Source organism: Ostrea edulis, chromosome 3, assembly GCF_947568905.1.
Source record: "Ostrea edulis chromosome 3, xbOstEdul1.1, whole genome shotgun sequence".
NCBI classification, from domain to species: domain Eukaryota; kingdom Metazoa; phylum Mollusca; class Bivalvia; order Ostreida; family Ostreidae; genus Ostrea; species Ostrea edulis.
This window is the reverse complement of record NC_079166.1, coordinates 70,027,225-70,052,514: the sequence shown is the minus strand read 5'-3', so window position 1 is coordinate 70,052,514 and position 25,290 is coordinate 70,027,225. Positions and strand designations below refer to the sequence as shown.

Below are 25,290 nucleotides of genomic sequence, written 5' to 3'. Positions count from 1 at the left end.
CAGAAGTTGATGACCGTTAGTGATTTTGATGTCACATGGTCAAAGGTCAAACTGGACATTGAAAGATACTGTCCACTTAATATCTCGATAACCCTTTGCTTGACAGATATCAAACTTGGTACACTGGTACATTTCAAGACGTAGATGACCTGTAGTGATTTCAAGGTCACATGGTCAAATGTCAAACTGGATATAAGAAGGTACTGTCCACTCAATATTTCGAGAACCCTTTGCTTGACAAACTTCAAACTTGGTACATCCTAAGAAGTAGATGACTTCAAGGGATTTTGAGGTCACATGGTCAAAGGTCAAACTCGACATAGGAAGATACTCTCCGCTCAATATCTTGAGAACCCTTTGCTTGATAGACATCAAACTTGGCACATTGTTACATCTTAAGAAGTAGATGACCCTTAGTGATTTTCAAGTCACATGCTCAAAGGTCAATACACTTTCAGGGCTTGAAGCTAACTTTTTACGTCTCCAGTCCAGCTGAATGTGTGTATAAAATTTCATAAGTATATTTTCCAAAATGATGCTTTAGATGATTAACCAGTCCCAGTCAGTCCGGCATACTTTTAACCAGTCACAGACTGACGGGCATATGTTAATTTCGAACCCTGGACTCTGGACATAACTGAATATCTCAAGAACCCTTTGCTTGACAGTCATTAAACTTAGTACACTGGTACATCGTAAGGAGTGAATGCCTATTGATTTTGGTAGACATTGTCAATGGTTAAACGGGACATAGTAATATATTATATCCTTTGTATTTTGAGACTTATTTGCATGGCAGACATCAAATTTACTATACTGGTACATCCAAAGGAGTAAATGATCCCTGTTGATTTTGAGGCCACATGGTCAAGGGTTAATCCACTCTGGATATGGAAAGATATTGGATGGTCAATATGTTTGAATTTTTTTGGCACTACATGTGCATCACTTTTATCAATAAAATGATACATGTTTGTAACCCTTTTCAATTTTGCACGATGGAGGCATACATATCTCTGAATCATTTCTTGTTTACAGTAGTATTTTTGTGCATGTCCTATATTGTTCAACCAAGCTTAAGATTGTTAATGTTATTATTCAATAATCTTTATATAAGTATTTTAATCTTTAACAAAAGCATTGCATTGTATATAAAATTTTTGTGTTTTGTTTTTATTTGTGGTTGGTAATATGTAAAACGTATACGGTACCAATTTTGATGCACCAGATGCGCAATATCTCAGATTTTAAACATTTCATTCAATGAATAGAGAATTGGTTTGCATAAACCCTTGCTGAATGATTTGTAAATTTCAGGAGCACAATATATATCACTCATATTAAAGTGTGACTGTGTGTACATAGTCTTGATTCAATTATGTCATATTTTAGAGAAGAGTGGGCTATTCATGTTCATAAATTTGTGGAGTTTTCCGCACTGCGTAAACCTGTATTGTGAAGTAGTTTCAGCAGTGTGTTATCTGTGCGAAACCTTGCGTAAACCTAGGGTGGCGACCAGTTTCAGTAGTGCGGAAACAGTGCAGAAATTTAGGTTTCCGCAAGTTTCCGCTGCGTTAACCACCTGGAATTGGGGATGGCCTAGGTTTCGCACTCCGCAAACCCTTGTAAACTTGTAGTTTCCGCACAGTTCCCGCACCATGGAAACCATATTTTTCATGCAGTGATTATAATTTTTTGTCTCTCAAAAATGAATGCAGGTTTCGTTAGGTTTAAAACTGAGGGAAATACGACAATCTAATTAAAATTAGATGTTAAATTCGCTTGCATACACGCATACATAGTTGAAGAATATGTTGATCATTACTGTAGTTAGTAATTACTTTTTTTTAATCATTGATATATTTGGTTTCTTTCTCAATCTATTTTAATCATATTTTGAGTTTTTCTTTTTGCATTGTATTTTTCCTTCTTATCCAATATCACATGATCTTATTGACTGGCTAATACGATGTCTACATGTAGCTGTAACCCCCCCACACACGAGAATATGTTTCAGTCTTGACTGACGAGAAGTCGTTTTAATCATTCTCTGTTGTCATACACGACCATAAAATGTACAAGTTTATTCAACATCTGTCTTTGAGAAAAGCTAGGCCTGAAATATACAAATTGCTAATGTGTTTTACCGACACTTGGATTGAATGTAGAAAAATAGCGAAAAACACGCTATCATTTCAATAAATTTTATAAAGCATTGAATCAATAAGTTAAATAATCAACATCCCATGAGTACGAATACCCAGAAGGCTCATTCGAAATTCAAAATACGAGATTCGAAATTCAGAATACGAGATTCAAATTTCGAAATTCAAAATCCAAATTAACCAATCAAAATGTAGGTCACATTAAATTAAAGGGTAGAGAGTACATGCATATAAACTTAACATGTGACAGAAAGCTTATTCTTCTAATATGTTTATCAAACAACAAAACATTTCTTTTAAAACTACAAATGTTATGATGCATACTTAGAATGCAGACAGGCCAGTAGGCTGTGGGTGTTTGGGTCAAGAACGTATTTATTATATATAAACAATAGAGGAAATTCGAACCATGAATAAATATTTCTCTCCGATCTACTTTTACATTTTTTAGGGTCCATGAAGCTTAACTACATGTGCCATTACGACAGAAAAATAATCTATCCACGTTTTAAAGATTATTTTATACCACTGATTCATATTATGGGCAATATTTGGACATTATAAAGCATGTCATTATATGCAAACAGGCCTGTAGAAAGTCAGGTTCATAGAAAGCGGGGAGGGGGGTAGGGGTGGGGGTGGGGTGGGAGGTTGGGAGTTGGAACCAGGTCGAGTACACCTCAAATATTACACTTTAATTGCAATGGAATCGAAGGTTATATGAATAAAATTAACTGATGACATCCAGTAGCAATGGATTCTGATTTTAGATTAATCTATAGGTTTACCTGTGTACCATTTTTTTTCCACATGAAGATAACTGTACATGTTTGAGTTAACAATGACACAGGTGCATGGGTTCAGCCCCCCCCCCCCCCCATCACCCGAATAGTCTACTTGAGTTGATTTAAATATTTTTGTTCAAAATTTATCTGATGCATGTCACAATATCTTGTCTACCCCAAAAGGCCGAAATAACTCAAAATAAGGCTTTTTATTGAATACCCTTAATACCCAGTGAGGGTATGAATTTATAAAAAGAGCTGATTTTGATTTATTTTGGACTTTTGGGGTAGCTTATTCGGGGGGGGGGGGGGGCTGAACTGAAGCACCTGTGAACTACATGTATGAAGGAAAAACTATCATTTAATTACGGGTATTGATTATCGAGTGTTTAACCAGACCCGTAGCCGGCCTTCAATTTCAAACAGGGGTGGGGGGTGACTAACTGGGAACACACCACCCATTTTAGTGTTTGACCAAATATCCACAGGCACCTGAAGTATCGACACTACTACCAACACCCATCCCCGTTTTTCTGATTTTGTTTTGCGGCAATAATTTCTCTGAAATGTGTGGATTCCTTGTCCATCAGATCCCAATTTATATAATATAAATATAAAGTGATATAACAATGATAAGCACGTAGTTAAGCTTAATATAAATTTTGATTTATTTAATCGTTTCACGCTTTTTGTAAGCTTTAGAGATTGGCCTAGCCTTCTATTGGTATAACAAATTGTATTCTATTATACCGGTAGAAGGCAAATCTTTAAAGCTTACAAAAAGCGTGACACGATTGTATATAAATCGAAATAGGGATGGGATCGACAAGGAATCCACACATTTCGGATAATTTATCTCTGCAGAAAAAATCAGAATGGGGGGGGGGGGGTGGTTGTAGTGTCCATACACTTCAGATGTCTGTACAAATATCTTCCTCACCCGTTCATTTTTTATATGCGCCTGGGTGTAAATAATAGAGGAAATTCGATCCATTGATAATTATTTCTCTCCCATCTATGTTGTCTCTTTTTATATTTTTTATGTTTGAACAGGAAGCTTAACTACGTGCGTCATTAGTCATTACCACAGAACTCTAATTTATCCACGTTTTAAAAACAATACCTTGTCCCATTGATTCATATTTGTACATGTATGTTCTATGTTCAAGTATGTATAATCTCAGGAACCGGTAATTTTGTCCGTAATAGTAGGGTTCTATACTATATCACTCCCTATATATAGGATATAGTAAAGAACCCTACTATTATTATATTACCGACAAAATTAGCAGTTCCTGTGGTACGTAGGCTGATATAATATGAATCTGTACATAAGATAATTTTTAAAACGTTGATAGATTAGTATTCTGCTGTTATTACACACGTAGTTAAGCTTCCTGGAGCCTAAAAATGTAAAAAAAAAAATTAAAAAAAATACAACATAGATCCGCGATAAATATATAAATATATATTCATGATTCGAATTTCCTCCATTGTTTATATATAGATAGGTGAGAAAAATCAAAATAGAATCAGTTGTTGGAGGGGTATCAGCGGTTAATAGGCGTCATATAAGATTTCACTTTAAAGTACTAGAATATCATGATGTGTATTCGTCATTTTTGACCTGGTTATCACATACAATGCATAATTAATATGTGGGAACTGGAACAAGTTTTCTGTCTGCCTCCTTTCCCGCTTTCTACAGGCCTGTCTGCATGCTAAGCATACATCAAAGCATTTATAGTTTTAGAAGAAATGTTTCGTTGTTTGGTAAACATATTAGAAGAATAGGCTTTCTGTCATGTTTTAGGTTTACATGTATATGCTTGTACCCTCTAACCTTTAATCTATTGTGACCTACATTTTGATTGGTTAATTTGGATTTTGAATTTCGAAATTTGAATCTCGTACTTTGAATTTCGAATCTCGTATTTTGAATTTCGAATCTCGAATGAGCCTTCTGGGCTTTCGTACATGAGGATATATATTTCGCATCGTTTTCTTTTGGAATTTCCCGTATTGTATATGAGCAATAGTTTTAAAATGGATCAATGTCATTTCAACTCAAACTTTTTTTTTACATATCTAGAATGTTACCATTTTATTGAAAATATTTCTTTTTAAACTAGCCCCCAAAAGAAGTAGATAATGCCGGAAAATATCAAAGCATGCAGGTCATGCCTACCGTTTCATGCAGACCGTTCACAAAGCGTGCAAGCCACGCCTACACAGTGGTCAACATTTGGTGCGAAACGTTCCGTGCAAACCGTTCACCGTTACGTGAAGACCGTACGTGGTATTGAATTATTTTTTACAAATTAAGCGAATGTATTTGCAACCTATGCGTAATGCAATGAAAAAAAGGTCTGCAAGATAAATATTTTCACATTTTCTATGACCGTTTTAGGTTCTCATATACATGTATAGTAAAGCATGTAACTACACATTGAACGTTTTTTTTTTTCATTTTTGAAATAAAACACCACTGAATTGTCCGTTTTATTTTGATATTAACGTTAACGGCAAACTAACTCACCTTTATGATGCATGGGATGCCTTCAGTATCTCCATTATATACTTTCCGTATTTATTCAGCAATATCCTATTATTACCTGCATATGGTGTGTACCTCTCAACTAATTCGGTATGCAATATCATTTCAATCATGTGATCATTTTCAAAATTAAGACTACTAATGGCAAATACGTTACCAATACAGGATTTTCCTCGATTAAAGTCATCAGTTTCTAAATTATATGGTCGTGATAATGATACGATTTGCAAATCCAATCTGTAAATGGGTCAATTCCTATCTGACGTGTTTCATACCAATTGTTAGACCGTTCTTTATATAATGATTTTGTTTAGGAATTACGTTGTTAATCTATATGAGATACATGGTCAGTTTTAAATCGAGCCAAGCTACCGTCAAACAAGTTCAGGGGGTTTCAACAGTCTCGATTGATGTCAGCATTTTGCAAAATCTATGGTCGTTATAACGATCGAGTTCGTCAATACAACCTATCATTGATTCAAATGCTGTCTGACGTGTTTCATACGGATTGTTAGGCCGTTCTTGACACACTGATTTTAACTACGGATAACTCGGTTTATCTTATCAGGATATAGGGCTCACGGCGGGGGTGACCGGTCAACAGGGGATGCTTACTCCTCCTAGGTACCTGACTCCACCTCTGGTGTGTCCTGGATTCCGTGTTTGCCCAACTATCTATTTTGTATTGCTTATAGGAACTATGAGATTGTTCGCTGCTCGTTATCTTCGCCTTGCATGTTTAGTGTGATAAAGTAAACAGAGAATGTTTACTTCTCCTTAGCATCTGACTACACTTCTGATGCTTCAAGGAATCGCTCCTTCTCTCACCTTTGTATTAATTATAAGATTTATAAGATCGATCACTTATCTTTACTTTCATGTTTACATGTAAATCAATGTGTGGCGGATAGGCTGGTATATATCAAGTGTAAATATCCTTATTTTAAGAAAAATTATAGTTTGTTGATTGGCTTATCATATGCTGACTAACATGTATCAAAAACAGTTCGTATCGATAAAAGTGGAAAGTAAACCTGAACTAAGCAACTAATGTATTTTAAGTAGTTATATCTAACACACTCTGCATCGAAAAGAGATTTGAATCTACGTTTTCTTTGATATTTCAAGGATACCCATTTGTATCGGCATGTAGCAATGGACTTTCATTCAATGTATGATCATATCAAGGACGAGACTTCTGAAACCGAGGAGCCGTGTCGCTCTACTCAAAAGTCGCAAGTGACAAAAGAGGCTTAAATTTGCAGCCCTTCACCAGCAATGGCTACGTATCAATATGAATAGAATATTTTCAAGTGGTACGTTGAACAATATTGAATCAACCTAGATCATTTCAAGTTTACACTACGACGATTACACTCAAACTTCGTTATTACTACGTCAATGTGATGGGCTTCACGAATTTCCGCTACGATCAAGAGGCCCAAAGCAGCTCTTATAACGAGGTGTCTATATTCATTTAACGTCGTTATAATGACTGCTGATATTGCAGTCCGTGCAGTATTGGGGTAGTCACATGACAAAGAAGTGATTCTCATATTAGTGTAGTACTAGCGTGTTACGATCAAAACTATCGCGCAGCTGTATCCTAACACTCATATATCAGCATCCGAAAGCGGACTTGGGGTATCATGTGATAATGGTAGGATAATAGTACTGTTTACGTACAACGCTTTTCACAAGTTTAGAAATACTTAATGGTGAAGTGGAAAACCAGAATTTCTACAGAATGAAGATGATTTATCCATTTTCCGAGATTCCATCATGAGGGCATAATTAGTGAAATCTTCTTTCAGACGAAAGAGGCCTTGTAGTAAATAGTTTCTCAATTGTATTTCAAATGATCCCGCAGTCGTCATTGAAGGTATTGACCGAATAATAGTTTATACTATAAGATAATTATTTTTGAAGTTAACTTTAGTCGATTCTTCAATTTTCTAAAACAAAAATACATGCTTTTCTACTATTTAACGAATCTAACTAACAACAATATTGATAGCATACCTTGAAGATTGCTTAAAATTGATCCCTTCGAAGAACTCTCAGAATACTTTCGATATTTCTGAACTGTGAATGTAAAAGTGTGTAATATAATTAGGTATGATGTAAAAAAAAAAATGAAAAGAAAATTGAAATTGTAAAAAGAGTGATCAATTTATCAAATCCCATAAAAAATACAAAATTTTATAATAGTACAAACACATCCCTAGAGATAGAATCATGCCTAGCAGAAGTAAGCATCTTTTGTCATAATCACCGTGGGCCCTATCATTGAAAAGTGTATTCCGCAGACAAGAAAGTACATCAAAGACATTTCTGAGCAAATGATATGGAATTTGTCAGACAACAATCAAGCCAACGAAAGCGCTAGGTACGTTAGGAAGCAAAATCGGCCCTGTCTACAAATTTGATCAAATTAAACACATAAAATGTCCACAATATGCCATTGTGAGAGCACATTAATTTTTCGCTATATCTCTTGTCGTTTTCTTGTAAGCGTTAGTTAAATATAGCGTTGTTTCTAACAAAAAACCGCACATAACGTCATGACGTCGATGTTTATGAACAACGTTTTGGAAGGCAAAAAAGAACTACTCCAAACTATCCGACCCTAAACGGAATAGAAAGAAATCTACAAAATAAAAGATAAGTGTGTTTAGTTTTAACCGTGGAAGTAAGAACTAGACTAGACCATGTTTTTGTAACCTATCATTACCAATTATTGCCGAAAATATACGAATTTTGGCACAAAGAGAATCAATGTGAGCTATTACCTATGCATGTACCGGTAGTCAACAGTTTTGTTTTTATTTTTCATATCATGAATTCTTTTAAAAATATATTTTGCCCTTGGTGTACGTTGCACGGGTCTTCCATATTTGATCGTTATTTACAAATTTTGTCACACTCTTTTACCCATGTCAAAAATACGTTATAAGGAAAGTGACTGCAATTAAAATAATGTCTGTTTCCCTTAAATGTCGTTTGTATATTTAACAAGTTTAATTCTTTTAATAGAAAATTGAAAGAATGTGTAATTCCCCTTTGTCATACCGCGGATATTAAGGAATCACACTGGTACATGTAATTGTCCAATCAAAATCAAGATGAACTTAGTGTATTTTAGTTTCACATATTTACAAGAATTTTTCTTACATGCGCGATTTTCTCATTTGCTTTTCAATCTGATTAGAATTAGATCTTCCATCCGCTCCCCGGTTTTAGATGCACGCGACGTATCGAAAACCGGGGAGCGGATGGGAGATCTAATTTTAATTAGATTGATTTCCTTTTATTCTTTTCTCTCAATTTTTGCATCCCGATTAGGAAATTTTGGGTAATTGTAGTTTACTAAGGAACTATTTGATGTTGGTAACTGATGCTACTTCTTGGAGTGCACTCAAGCTGTTTACACACATATGAAAGACTCGCGGATTTGGTTACGTTTGCGGATAGAAAAGAAATTAGAAAATTCCGTGCAGGATGTTGGGACTGGTAACATAGAACATTTTTGACTGTCGTATTTGGCATCAATTTAGCAAACTGATTTTTGATTATAGGAGGCCGAATTAATATACAATGATTTTTTCTTGATTTTTGTTTATTTCCCAACAACGGGTCAATTTTTAATAAACATCAGGGTTCAATTTTTAAAATATAAAATTATAAACATTGTAATTATAAGATGTATAACGTATTTAACTCGGCATGTTCTTTTCTTTTTCTTCCTTCACCGCTCTGAGACGTTTTTCTTTTTCTCTTTAGATTTGTCTATTTCTTTAGCTTAGGATGCCCGACATGACCCAGAATTAGATGAATGAATAAGAATATGAAAATGATATTGTTTCACTGAAGATGATCATCAAATCACAAAGCAAGCTAAAGTTTTTCATGTCATAGCTTTGAAGTAAACTGTTACATTCATCTAACTTCATTTTACGATGATAGAAAATTTTCATTTGATTGTAAGAAAGCATTTGCGCATACCTACCCTTCTTATAGACCTACTTCTATGATTTATGGTAGTCATATTTCCATATTATTTAGTAAATATCATGGATAGCATTACGACAATAATTTTCATTTGGGAAAAAAAATCACACACTATCTATGAAATGTTGGACGTTTTATAAGTATCGGTAATGATGAAATATTTAGGTTCTCAACAATAATGGGTATCGGCACATCAACAATTGGAAAAGAAATCCATTAAGGGCAAGATCAAACGTTTAATGTTTGATAAAAACAAAACCAAAAAACCATTTAATTCACATAGTTTTCATCAAGACCCCCTCCCCCTTAAAACTTAATATGATGAATGTTCACCCAAATCGATTATCATGCAATAAAACAATAGAGCTGAATAACAATATACATATACATTTTCTAAAGTTTATTTTAACAAATATAGTTTTTAAATGTCACTTTAAATGTTCATTAAAATGTAATAAATGTGATTTCTAAACATATGGGTCACTTCAGTATTGTTCGCTGTGCTGGAATATTATTCATGGATTAGCCTATGATAAAATCGATGTTCGAAGACTGAAACTTGCAGGAGTTTTTAACAACAACACCCCCCGCCCCTTCCCCCAAAATATCTGCATTAAGATTTTTATCAGACATTGAGCTTGTTTGATCTTGTCCCATATATATAAGACCAAAACCTGGCATCCTAAAATGAAATTATCACTTTCGATTTCGATGGTTTCTCTCTGAATCTGTCTTTCTTTCCCATGCTCATGAAAATCTTTCTCTCTGCCATATTTCATATTTTGAAAATGAAATACTTGGATTATTGATTCTCAGCTCACCGCTTATTTATGATATTAGCACATTTTACCAACCATATTGGGAGTATGATCAATGAATTTAAAACATTATATTTTTAATAGTTGTAAGACCTAAACGTTGCTAAAATAGTAATTCATGAACCCAAGAGAAGACTTGAACATTCTATCAAATATGACAGTTACTTGTGATTGGTAATCATGACGTCTTTCTTTAAAAGTATGCAAAAATGACGTCACATTTTTCACTATGACGTTTTAAAACTGTTTTGCTTGGAATCTATTTATACAAAGCTTTTTGGTCCGTACTGTACGTTGTCAATGTAAACAAGGTTCAATACTATTTTTAGATGATGTGTATTAAACTGTTGGATTAACCAATTTACCTTTATATTGGCATTGTTATTGCATATGTATGATTTTATACACATTTTTAGAAATTAAGACAATATTTGGTGTACAACTGTGCATCATAGCTGGCCTAATACTGCATTTTATTCGGTCCTGTTGCTGTTTGCATTTCAATGACCCGAACTGGATTTGTTCATAAACTGATATTTTTTTTAGATTGTAATTAATACATTATATCGTTGTGGTCACTAAAACAATAACAAGTACTTTAAGTTGTGATTAATTTTCTTATATCATTGTATGTGCAATTCGTTGCTATGCGCTAGTACATGGCGATCCGCCTGTGCATAATCGTCAAAATCAGACGCCTGACTAGATATAAAAATAAAAAAAGAAATTTACCACAGCCACGGGCCAGAACGAAACATGCACAATTACTTCTTTTGAATATAACCTATCTCTAGTTTACTGCTTTTTGTGGCCGATGCAAGTGGCCACATGGAATTTTCTCCTAAAAGGTAGAAAAAGTGAAGAAAATTGTCCATTTTCCGGATTCCACATAGTTTTGAATAGTATTCAACATTACAAGAGACCTAGATCCGCCGATATGTTTGTATACATAAATACTAGGGATTATCAACTTCATATATATCAATGATTTATATTGATAATTGTTCTTCATATTTGAAGTATTTTACAGGGCCTAATTATGATAACAAACGTATCTAGTTCTTTGCACCGAAATCATTCTAACGATCATATAATCTTCAAAATACCCACTTTAAAGGAATCTCTGTTGCATCAATTCATTTGTTACAAACTTACCTTGATTTAGAACTGATCATACGTACATCATGTTCTTGTGCATCGAATCAATTGCGTGAATATGCAAGTGATATTGGAATATTGACACATGAAAATGGAAGTTCACGATAGAGAAGCCGAAGGCGTTTCATTTGACATAATGTAGTCTATAGATTGTCATTTACGTCTATGCGCAGTAGTAACAAATATGTAAGAAAGCTCGGTAGCTTTTTATCTAGAGTTAGTGGGATTTGACGTATAAATGAAGAAAGTTGTTGTTAAAAGACGACATGTCGTTGATATAATCGACGCACGCTACTGACAGACATGTTATTGGTGCAGATTAGACAAGTAGCACACGGTTGAAATCCAGAACGCAGGAAAGCTGCACTTGGATAATGCAGCGAACGCTTGTCACGAACTTGCAACGGATCGCACAATTTTGGAATGTACACACTCGATTATGTTGTCTGAATGACAAGTGGTCGTGGTGGATACGTTTAACATAATCGATGCATTTACATGATACCCAAGAACCCTATTTAGCCTAAAACTGTCATTCTAGGTGAACATGAATAGTATAATTTCCATAGCTTTTGTGAATTCTACTTTCTGAATGCAACGGGTCAACTGCTACACTTTCAACGTCGTAGAAATATACGTGCCGTTGTCCATAAAATTCATCAAAGTTAGATATATATGTATTCCCATGAGAAGAATCTACTAAATGTGCTAAATACAACAAACTCTAGCTCATACTAAACGTACATAGATACACTACAATTCCTGATATTCAGAACGACAAATCAATTTTTAAAATCAATTAGATTAAAAATAAAACCACCCGATATATCTATTTTGTATATGAATATTGTCTTGAAGAATCATATGCATTTTCAACGGGCATTAATATGCTGACATACTTAAATATTGAATATTCCTACTTTTAACTAGAATATTTGCAAACGAGATGAGCACTTGGTTTTACCTGTTATTACAGAAATCCGTGTTTCTCTTAATCTCAATTTAGTATTCTTATAGAATTTAGGAGATTGATCACTGTTTCATTATGTACACTTTTCATATTTTGCGTTACAATGCTACAAATTCCAAAAGGACATTCAACACAAAAGGTAAATATCATAGTGTGTGTTCATGGATGCAAGTATCATAATCTTGTTAACTAATCATAATGGCTGTTGCCTCTCAAATCTGATAAAAATGCAATAATCCACTAAGGAAACCTTCTAAATTTTACTTACAAAAAGAAATTCATACTTGAAACAAGAAAAATATATCAGTCTTTTCTTTAAATTTGTACTATAATTAATCATATGAAATTACATATGCTATGGTCACTCACATTCTTTTTTTAGCATAGCTTCTGTTCTTCTATTTTCAGGACAATCATAAATTGTTTCACTTGTGTCGCTGTATCGAAGATGGACAAGATTTGGAAATATTGTTTTATCAAGCAAAGGCTGAATGGGAGTGAGAGGAACATCAACTTCGCATGCAGTAATCATAATCAGGGTTGCTGGACTACCTAAGTAAAATTTATCGATTTAATGAAACAAGCATATTACAACAAACAAACATAATATTGCTACGGCCTTCAAATCTATTAACAATACTCCTTTTCATTTACATGTTGAATCTATATACTCCAGTGATCTCAAAATAAAGGAAATCACACAATCTGTCATTTTTTGGATATTTTGTTGAAGATAGATGTCAACGGCATACTAACAACACAACGCAACTCTATGACAAACTAAATTATTTCAGATTTGTGTAGCGAAATTCCATTATCTCGTGCATGTGGTGTGTATGTCTGTCAAATAATTCGATACGCGAAAACATGTTGTGTGTATCATGAATGTTTAAATCGAGATTGGCTACTGACAAGCAAGTTCATGTTAATGGGATTTAAACTTTCTAGCAATGTCAGCGTATTACAAACTCTGTTGTCGTTATAGTGATATGATTTATATAAACAACCTTTCCCTGAGTTGAATTCTGGTTGAGGTGTTTCATACCAACTGTTAAACCGTTATTTGCGTTCTACCTTTGACTATGAATAATTCTATTTACGTGATCACGATATAGGGCGGTTGCGACCGGTGGATAACTGATGATTACTCATTCTATGTGTCTTATCACATATCTGGTATATCCAGGCATGCGTATTTGCCCCTTTTCTGTTTTCTGTATCACATTGATGAGATTGATCATTGTTCTTTATTTTCACTTGTTCATTGGTAAAACTTTGAAATGTTATTTACTCAGTTTCCTCTATCATTAAAAATAGATTTTTCTTACCAGTTAAACTATGCAGTTTCTGAATTTCCTTTTCAGTGTCATCGTGTTGTACACACAGGGCCACGAGTGGTATTTCCTTCGAATTTCTGCTCGATCGAGTTATGGATACGCCAATTTTAGTTTCCATGAACTTGGAAAATGTTTGAAAGACTTTCTCTGCGATTTCAGAGCAAATCACATGCACACAATCTGCGATTAAAACATGAAGAATAAAATAGTGTAAGGAAGTAAATTAATGCGAAGATAAATATCTTGCTTTCCGAGATTATTTTACATACTGTCTACTTTATCGAAATTTTCATTCGTCGAATCAGTTTCAGTATACATGGATTGTATAATCTTTAAAATCAAATAATAAGAAGAATTTAAGGTTCAAATAGGTTAAAATGGATGCTATGGAGAAAAGTCAGGTTGAGCATACAGAAGCCAATCGGAGCATTGCTCGACCTTTTCAGTCATGTCGAGAAAAACTTCTCGACTTGAGGGAAAGGCCGACAAATGTTCCGATTGCACAGGAAATTGATCCCACGATCTTTATTGAGAAAAACGACCCAACAGAGTAACACATGACCGTACACATGGGTATGGAATTCACCTTGCTCATGCATAATACATGTTTATCGAAATCAGAAATGTTTCATAAACAAGATAATCAAACAAAATATTTTGCATGATATAAAACGCGATAGCTGTTATGAAATATATCTTATTGGTTTATACATAAATACCTGGCAACATATGTACCTCAGCAACTCGCAAAAAAGGAATTAATATGCTATTGCTCGTATCTTAAAATGAACATCATTTAGGGACGTTACACTGAGCTTTTGAAATGAAAAAGAACATGCATTCAAGCTTGTGAGCATCAATATTTTGCTGCTAGATTTATATCATTCAGTGGTGGATCCAGAAATTGTTTAAAGAGACAGGGGTTGTGACCCAGTTTTCTGCCTTTTCTGTCCAAGTAGAGTGGGGTATTGAAGACCCAATATGAAGCAAAATACTTAAAATAAATTCACCCAAAGGAGATGCGACCATCGTAACCCCCCCAATAATTTAGACCAGTTTGTGTCTGTAAATTGTAACCCTAACCCTCACCCTTGAAGTTGACGTTCTAAATCAAATTAAAAAAGACCCGTAATTTTGAGGGTAAAAGTCAAAGCTACAAATATTTCATATCTATTACAGATCTAGGAACAAAACTTTTAACTAAATATATTCTTGTTTCAAGATTCAAATATAAACCTTCTTTAAAAGCACAATTTAATTTCAAATTTGTACAGTAAGCTTCTATTACAAACACATGTCTATGGTCCACATATTGCAGTCCCCTTAAAGGGACTGATTCACGATTTCCCCCCAAAATTTCATTTTTCACTTTTAATGATGAAAATCTACTGTCTAATATGTTCAAAAGATTTCACATAAAAATTAAGGTTATACATTATCACACAAACTCATTTTAGAGAGTTTATTATTTCTTTTGTAAACAAAGATGGCGGTATGTTATTGTTTACGAAATTTTCAAAAAATATGAATATTGATCTAAGTTTATTATAATTTTCACATTTCAAGCATTCTTTGGGTAAAATGTGTCATGTAAACGTTAAAATCTGCGATTCTGCAAAATCACGATGCTTCATATTACAAAATTAGTATTTCACTTGTTTGATTGTATATATGAAATGAATCAAGTCCTTGTTTACATAACACATATTTAAGACTGAAATATTGCTTTTATTCTTGCATTCAGAATGTCAAATTTTGATTGTCAACATTAAATGAGTTATACTTTTGATATCTAACATCAAAAAAAAAAATTGTTTTTTTCAAAACTCGTGAACCAGTCCCTTTAAAGAGCAGCAACTTGTTAATTGCTATAAATTTGTTTACTTACGTGTACATGGAATGCCTTCTTTTCCATTAATATCCATCATTTTGGCACATTGGCTGTTAATTATTTTTAAGAAACAATCCAACATGATATTTGCATTCATATTCTCTTCTGTATTGGGACACGTGTTGTCTTCTGCGCCCCAAATAGAACACCACATTCTAACTTTACTGCTGACAGTGAAACTTGGGTTACAACTCTTTTCACATCGCCGTCCATGCGAAACAATAATCATCATAATGAAATATTCTAGAAAATTGAATATATAATGGAAAATCATTCTAATATAATTCTAAAATGTTGGTTATATTTTAATATATGTAATCTTAAATGTACACTATTTTGAAGTCAAATAAACGTTGACCTTAGCTTGAATCCTCGTAAACGGATTGAATTGTTAGCATGACGAAAATTGAAAACGAAAATCGTTTTATGTGTATGCAAGTAAATCCTTACCTTTTGGATTGACGCCATTTAATGCAGCATTGATATCTTCATTGATTTCTGGACAGTTTAAGAATACGAATATTGAAGATTTTGATAAAACTGTTTCTTTATCATTCTTTTTCTGTACATTTTTAAGTAAGTAATCTTTTTGGATTGATGTCAAAAAGTTTTTCAAAATTTCTTTGCACAAAGAGTCGTTGGTTGCGCAAATGATGTTGACATCATCTGAAATTAATCACGTATGTAAAGCAAAAACATTGAGTGGTGAATATGTAGTTTATATTCATGAAGATATTAAACAAAGCAATTTATAGTTATGAGATTGATCAATGTTCGTTATCTTCACCTTGCATAGTACATATTGACTAAAGCAGTAGTAGAGGTGTGCTGATTGTTTGGGAAAACAAATTAGTTAAATATTTCATAAAATGCTGAATTTGTGATCATCTTTATGCATAAACAGTTTCATTTCAGCTTTACAAGAACATGCATATGTATGAAAATGATAGAAAAAAGTAAAGTTAATATTTCCATATTTATGCTCTATGGTCTGAGTTGCGGAAGTGTAACATTTAAAGAAAGATAAAACATTAAAATACATACCCATATTTTTCGATTTCTGGAACTTCTATTTCAAAGACCTGAACTTCTGTTGCTGGTGTAACATGTAAATACAGTACCGAAGCGAGTGAAAATTCATAATTCAATTTCCAAAGTTTTATTTTTTGGAATGCGGAAAGATATACTATTACACACAGGTATTAAAACTATTGTTAAACCACACAAAGGCTCTTAATCGCAGTTAGATAAAAATATAGTTTATACAGGTGCCTTTCTAGTTGTGATAATGCATGCCAATCACCTTTGCTTTTTCTTGTTAAAAGACCGAAAATTATATTGGTGACATGCTTTATGGGAAAAACCATAGATCTTAAGTGGTCTTTGCGATAGAGTGCAGAAGCCCGGCATCATGAAAGTATAAGTTTGATATCATATTCAGACTGGCTTATCTGGTCCTTACAACCCTACACTCCCCAATAAAGCTGGTGGCATTTTTACATGGTTGAAAAAAAAATCAAATATAATGTAAGATACCTTACACAAAAATATCATTCTAGCATTCACATCAAAATTCTTGGCATGAGATGTGATTTATTGTTTTACATCATCGATTAGTAGTATTAGCCTGTAATGTTACCAGAAAAAAGCGACACTTTGGTTTTAAAAAAGAGAAATCGGACGTATTTATCTTTAAAACAATTTAGTCACTAACATATTTTCTTATAAATGAATATTTAATTTGTAAATTACATCATGTTGATTGCTCTATGAACATAATGCTCGTTTGCAACCTGATTGTCCCTGTCCGAGTTTCGTTTTTAGAGGTTGAACATTCGCCCCACATGTGGAAGTTCACGGTTCAAATCCCGTCGTTAGAACAGGTGGTAACAGTTCCATCACCAAACGCTCGGCATCAGGTGTGAATGTCACGGGACCTCGGGGATTATCGTAAAAATGGATGCCCCGTGTCACAGTAAGTGTAGCATGCTAAAGAACTCTCATCGTTTTATGGCTGTAAGCGCCGAGCATAGGCTTAACTTTGAAGCCCTTCAGTGGTATTGGGGACGTCTCCATATCAGTGAAAAGTTCTCGAGAGGGGACATTAAACAAAATACAACCAATCACTTCCAGCGTCACGTCGAACGTATTGAGATAAGTAGTAAAGCCGATTTTACTTTTGGTTTGTAATACTTCTACGGAGTCGTTAACAAGGCTGTATCTACCGTTCCATGCGGCATCGGTGTGATGACATTAAGCGGCTTTAAGATTTTCATACATAATCACAAACTCTACGATTGCATTTAGTTTAATTTTATACAAAGTTTCAAACACTAATAAGCCTGTAGACATATTGTCAGTGATCCCCGTTCAGATATTTCACAAAAGACGATTTTTGAGGACACTGAGAAAATCGTTGGGAGGAGCACGGAAGCTGTGCGGCCTCCGTATGATTTCCATGGGAGACTTGTGGAGATTTCACGACAAATGTTTTACAATTGCATGATATTAATTCGATATCTAGATATATCGACGATGTATTATCTATTAACAATAATAATTTTCATTCATATGTCGATTCAATATATCCCTGTGAACTCGAAATAAAAGACAATACAGGGTCGTCCACTTCTGCTTCATACTTAGAAATTAATTGAAAATAAACAACTCAACTTTATGACAAATGGGATGATTTCAACTACTCTAACATCGACTTTCCATATTGACGTAGCACTATTCTATTATCACCTACATATGGTGTTTATATTTCTCAACTGATTCGATACGCAAGAGCTTGTTCTGCGTATGGTCAGTTTTTGAATTGAAGCAGCCTACTAACAAATAAATTGATGGTGCAGGTGTTCCAACTGTCTCGTATAAAGTCAGCATTTCGCCAATTCTATGGTCGTTATACCGATCTAGTTTGCCAATTATAACCTACCATTGGGGCGAATTATGTCTGCGTTTTTCATACCGATTGTTAGACTGCTCTTGGTACACCGATCTTGACTACGGATAACTCCGTTTACCTGATCAAGATAGAGGGATCACAGCGGGTGTGACCGGTCGACAGGGAATGCTTACTCCTCCTAGGCACCTGATCCCACTGCTGGTATATCCAGGGGTCCATGTTTGCACAACTCTATATTTTGTATTGCTCATAGGAGTTATGATATTGATTGCTATTTTTTATCTTCACATTTCATTGACCACTGTTCGTTATCTTCACCTTTCATTATAAAAATATCCTCACTGGCATCATTTGTCCCGACCTCGCCATAAGAGTCTTTGCAAAAAATGATTCGTAGTTATATACAATGCAACAAGCACAGCCCAAGTTCATAGGTATTTAAGGTGACTCAAAATTCGAACAGAAAATCATAGACAGAAATGTAAATATATTTAACTGATATATCATCAATTACCCAAAACTAATCGTAAAATATAGAGGTTTTTCAAACGTGACCTTAAAAACGGAGACCCCGTGTCAAAGTAAACAGTAGGACGAGAACGGACCATCACTTCTAAGCCTTTGAGCGTCATGCATGGGTCAAAATGTTTGGCATTTCACTTAAACCTAGCGATGTTTCTACAAGAGTGAAACATTCTCGAATGAAACGTAAACCAACAATAGCTCTGAAAGAAACAAAATAAATGACAATGGAGTGTGTAGTATGTAGTACGAGGGTTGTACCGAAATTTCGTTAACAAGAGGTGTTTCCCAGTAGGTACCACATGACGAATGATTTCAAACGCAAATATGTAAAATAAACAGTTTTAAACATCGATGGGCATTAAGTAAGAATATTTCAGGTATTTATGTATAGAAAAGCTTGAAGCGGCGCAATGTAAAAAAAGAAGAAGATAGAATTAAAATAATTTAAACGGGTAAACATTTTTCGTGTAAACTATGACACTCAATTCTTTTTTATTAAATTTCTCTGGATATTCTTTTATGTACTCAGGAAATCATGTCATTATTACGTAAGACTTGAATGAATTATGAGATATTTGGGGGCAGTTAGGAAGTGAGAATGTTTGACAAAATGTCAATACGCCACGTAAGCCTCAACAGGCGGCGCACAAGGATATCATAAACTTTTGTACAGAAATCTGATTAATCCCAACAGAGATTCACTAGAAGCTGAAATTGGCAGAATCTTACAAAATGACCTCTCTCACTGGTGTTCATTTTTTTTCTGAAAGAGACAGAGAAAAAAATCAGCATTTCAATTATGTTATGGTCGTTGCCAACACTACCTGTCATTGGGTCAAATGGTGTCTGACATGTTTCATACCGATTGAGATTGTTCTTTTTACAACATGGATTACTCCGTTTACCCGATGAAGATATGGGGCTGATGACAGGTTTAAACGGTCGACAGAGAATGCTTCCTCCCCCTTGGCACCGTATCCTACCTCTGGTATGTCTTTATAGGAGCGATGAGATTGATTATTGTCTGCTATTTTCACCTTTTCATAGGATATGTGCACGTTGGGTATTTAAGATTTTAATAGATGAAGAGAAGGATATATTGTTCAAAGGATATTCTCAGAGGACTTCGATGAAGTCAAGATGGATTTTAACAGAATCATCAAAACGGATGAACACTAAGGATAGCATCAATCTTGAGTATGGAAAATACCAGGAACGCCGCTATGGCGAATGTATTAAATTCTGTCGGAAAACGCATGCTTATTATGTTTATGTACTGAAATGACATAATCCTTACGTATGTTGTTCCCACAACACAGTATATCATTTCAAAGTTGGGCGTTGGAATGTAATACATGTTTCAAGGAGAAAGAGTACAATGTGTCGAGTTAGTAGAAAACAAGGAAATTGGCATTTTTCACCAGGATAAGGCACTAAGCCATACAGCAAGACAAACACCAAACTTCGATCTCGGGGGCATAAAAAATATATGACAGGATTCATCAAACATTCAAAGGGAAAGTCAAATTTCTTTTTTTAGCAATTAAAAAGAAAAAGCCAAAATCTTTAATTTTGCTTTAATATTACGTTTTAAAAAATTTGAAATCTACATTTTCTTTCCTTAAAATAAAAAAAATATCAATTATGAAGAAACCAGCGAAAGTTAAATCCTGATATATCATCATGGTGTACATTTTTTCTAAAATATTTCGACAATATCTTTTCCCTCACCATTTACAGATCTAATTCTTAAGAAAAAGATAAAATCTGGGAGGAAATTGACAACTAAGACAAATATTAAATGTTATTAAATGTTAGTAATATTTTAGATTAAAAGCCTTTGGTGAGCTAATAAACAATGATGTCAGTCCAATGTTATTTCTTAGTACATGTACATGTACTCCAAAATATTTGAAACCAATATGTCTTATATATTTTCCTCATTTTGACAAATTTCAATCTCTGTTTGAATATAATCATTTAAAAATGTAGTTGAATATTCATAAAATTTGTATTGTTTGTTATTTTCACCTTTCATTATGGTATAAACAAAATGATGATATTTTGTTGAATTTTCATAAAAGTTCATTCTGAGATTTCTTTAAGTTAGACATATATTAATGTATCTGCAATTCATATATACATATGGTTTTATTTTTAGTAACAATACCATCACAAACATTTGTTATGTATCTTGATCTTTTACACAATGCACATTATAATGACAAATGTCCGATATTTCTTCATCTTCTTGCAGGAAACTATGTGGGCCAAAAATATGAGGGTAGATTTTATTCATAATGTACACATAAGAAGTTTTGTGTATTGGAGAAATTATTGGTGTACATCAAAAGTTATGTATATATATAAATTAACATAAATGCATACATCTCCCTTCATATTGTCTAGGTTACCAACATCACTAACCTAAACGTTTAGTCCTTTAATTGATATTTTTGTATAGAATTGAGAAACAAGTTCTTGATATCCTTCCATGTTCTCCTATAGAGTTCTTTCTTTTTCTCTATGCATCTATCACAGTCAAGCTTACCCAGGATTTCAAACAGCTGCCTAAGCAGAGTACATGAAAGACAGACAAACCAATTACTGATGTTCAATCTATGCAAACTGTACACAATTGTCATCCTGAACACACTGCCTGTCAAATTTTGCACATCCTCTTTTAAAATCCTAGTCATCTCAATGAATGACACCCAATACATAAACACACTCAACAAAGTCAACAAATAAATCTGCAGCATTCTGTATAAAGTTACCATTTTTGAAAATGAAAATAGAACTGCATGCAAAGAAATCCAAACTCTACCACATTTCATATTCACCAGTTTGAATTCTACACAAGACACTTCATCAACGCAGATTATAACTACCTTAATTATCAATACAGAAATAAATAACATAGAAACTATTTGAATTCCATGATATCTAATGCTTGCATTATCCGTCCTTTAATACTTTACTTGTAATTTTACCCTAATTCATATTGCCAAATGAAACTATACAACAGCTTTATTGACTAATCATACCCAAATTAACTCTAAATTTTTCTCTTTTCTTTTATTTATAAGGTTTGTTTACATTCAATAATTGATTAAGGTAAAAGGTCACCAAAAACTAACAAAAAGTGGAAAGACCTGACTGTTCACAAACAATTAAGAATTTACTCCCTCCCCTTTCATTCAAGAACCCAAAATTTAGTTACATGTAATACAAAAATAGATTTTCGGTATATATGCTATGATTTCAAAATTTATTGTATATACTGACTGAGGGAATCGAACCCACTCCTTTTCCCATTCAAAAAAATGGAAAATGTGCACCTTTACACCTGGTCAGTTGTAAATATTAAAATGTTGAAACCAGCATTACACCGAATATGATGAATTGACACAACTCTGACTTAACTGTCCTCTTTTCAGCATCTGTCTATGGGACTCTCCTTTAACTTACTGGCTTTGGAAAAGTTTTTTAGGGTAAAATAAACAATCATGTCAATTTAAGATATCATTACAAAGGTAACTATAATGTGAAAGTAAATACTACAATAACTAAAGACATAATCTAAATTTTGTCTTATTTGGTTGAAAAAACAAAACCAAAAAAAAAACACACCAAAACCCTCTAAAATTCAGGAAATCAAATTGCAACACATGTGCATGTATGTTTTTCAGAATGTTTGTATATATGCCATATTGCACAACCTCATAATATATACCTAAAACTTAATATTTCAAATAATTTTGTTAAAAAAACGAGGAAGTTATTAAGATTTTTGTACGGTCCCCAAATGAAAACAACCATATCTTGTCTTAACTACTATTTGTTGATATACCGAGTTTCATAGCATTTCATAAAATCAAAGGTCTCAAGTACCTCAGAGTTGACTCGTCCACGATTTCCAACAAAGGAGGGTTTACACAGCACCATCTTATGAGCTTTGATTAGTTACTTTATGGTAAAACAAATGTACATGTAAGATTCAAAATTCAAGATCAAAGATCACTATCCATGGTATCCACATTTATTGGTACATGTCAAGTTTGAAAAGAATTGGATTGGTAGTTATCAAGAAGTTAAAAATGTTCAATTGTTAATGCATGGCAGACGACGCACGACAACCAACTGCAATATAGGTCACCAAAGTTTACTCAAGTGACCTAAACATTCAACATTACTGACAATTCACTGAGCATGCAGTCAAAAGTAATTCAGTTACATAATATATTTGCTCTAAATTCTGTATAAACATTTATATAATCTTAATTAACCTGAACTTACACCTGAATACCTTGTCCTTTAGTATCTACACTATAAGAGAATGGATTTAAGGGTTTCCATCATTGATGCTTTTATGGATAAATCCTTGTAATTTTGATCTGAAACACAAAGAGATGACCAAAGTCTTGAGAATCAAAATAAAGTAAAATTTCAATATGTTGTAAGCATTTTATCAATTCTGTGACTGGTAACCAAAGTACTCTATACAAACTACTCTAGCAAAGAAATGCACCAAAATTAAATGCCACAAAAATATTCCAATTTTTGGGGTATAATTAAATTACAACTTAGATTACCATGTTTACAGCATTAAAACATTATTACTCCTTTAGAGTATGAATATCACAAAAAATAAATCATTTGAACTTATCAAAATAAATAATTTGGCATTTAAAGTGTCTCTACTGTGCCTTTGTATTTCTTTTACACGTGCAATGAAAAGATTCACAGCTATACCCATGTATGCATGTCCATCACTTTTCAAGTAATGGAAACACCATCAAAGTTGGTACATTTGTAATTCAAGGCATGTATTATCTAAAATTATGATTCAGAAGCAATAGCCATGTTGCCAGGAGAAAACGTTACAAATATGGCTTCTCTCACGGATAACGATCATTTTTCAATATTTGTCGTAGAATTCAAAACTGTTTATGAAATGAACTGATATAGTTTGTAAAATATTATTCATTAATAATTTTTAAAAGCTCAATTAGGTTTTGAATACTGATAAAACGTTTTTACAGCGATGCATGGTGCCATATCATGGGTGGTTGTGTAACAGCGCATTTTGAAAATTTGCTAGCACATGCAGCCGTCTGTGTTATGGCACCATAACAATAAAAAATGTTCTTTTCACTATTGGTTTTGTTGACATTTATCACATTTATGAATTAAATCTGTAAAGATATCGCTATTATAATTGGCCTTTTTAATTCAAATTATTCCGATAATGATGCAATAATTTACGATGCTGATCGTCTATGACGTTTTAATGAATAACATAATGCTAACATTTCTGATGACATACATGTAGCATGACAATGAAGAAACCTTCAATTATACACTGAAGTACAGTTAGCTACAATATGCTAAAATAACATAAGGCCAAGTAAAATTAATTAGTAGATTATCATTCCCGCCCGCCCCTCGAAAATCGCCCCACCCCGATTTTTTTTATTTTTCAAAATTACGATTTCCGGATATTTTTATGTCCGGTCCGGTATCGTAAATGTACTTTGTTTCACTTTGCCTTTTAGAAACCCAAATAAACATGTAATTATGATTTATAAAGCCTTTTCTCAATGAGAGAAGGCATTTTCGAGGTCAAGAATACCATGGCGAAAAATAAAAAATAAAATCCTCCCACCCGCCCCATTTTTTTGTGAAGTTTGAATGATAATCTAGTAATTAATTTTACTTGGCCTAACAGGTATCAAGGTTGATACACATGGGCCCATTGAATACATGCATGTACAACTAGAGTAAGATATTGCTGGTTGACGATTATATCCAGATGTTTTTTGAGAAACAATCAGTATTGTATAGGGAAATAGTTTCATGGGTTGTAGTTTTCGCAATTTTTTTCATTTAAGACACATTCACAGGTTCATAAATTCGCGGATTCGAATCCCTATACTCCCCCTCCTCCTTTTCAAACACATTGTGTATTAAATAATTCTGAAAATAGAAATATTCAGTTTCTTAAATTCGTGGATTTGTCTAGACTGCTAATATAGCGAAAATTTCCACCGGGATTTATTTCCCCCCTATACAGTATTTTTCAATAAAATATATAGAGCAAAAAACATAAAAGTTGACTCATTTATGACATTATCTATATACATGTACCAGGTATTTTGT

At 33.5% G+C, this 25,290-nt stretch overlaps 1 protein-coding gene across 1 annotated transcript; it reads right to left on the bottom strand.

Moving 5' to 3' along the window:
* Positions 1-15,666: 15,666 nt before the first annotated feature.
* On the bottom strand, positions 15,667-18,100 carry LOC130052784 (uncharacterized). Its single transcript, XM_056158752.1, has 3 exons — positions 16,737-18,100; positions 16,143-16,358; positions 15,667-15,935 (listed from the first exon to the last, which is right to left on the bottom strand). The coding sequence occupies exons 1-3, from the start codon at positions 16,738-16,740 to the stop codon at positions 15,682-15,684; spliced, it is 474 nt and encodes a 157-aa protein (XP_056014727.1). The 5' UTR covers positions 16,741-18,100; the 3' UTR covers positions 15,667-15,681.
* Positions 18,101-25,290: the final 7,190 nt, after the last annotated feature.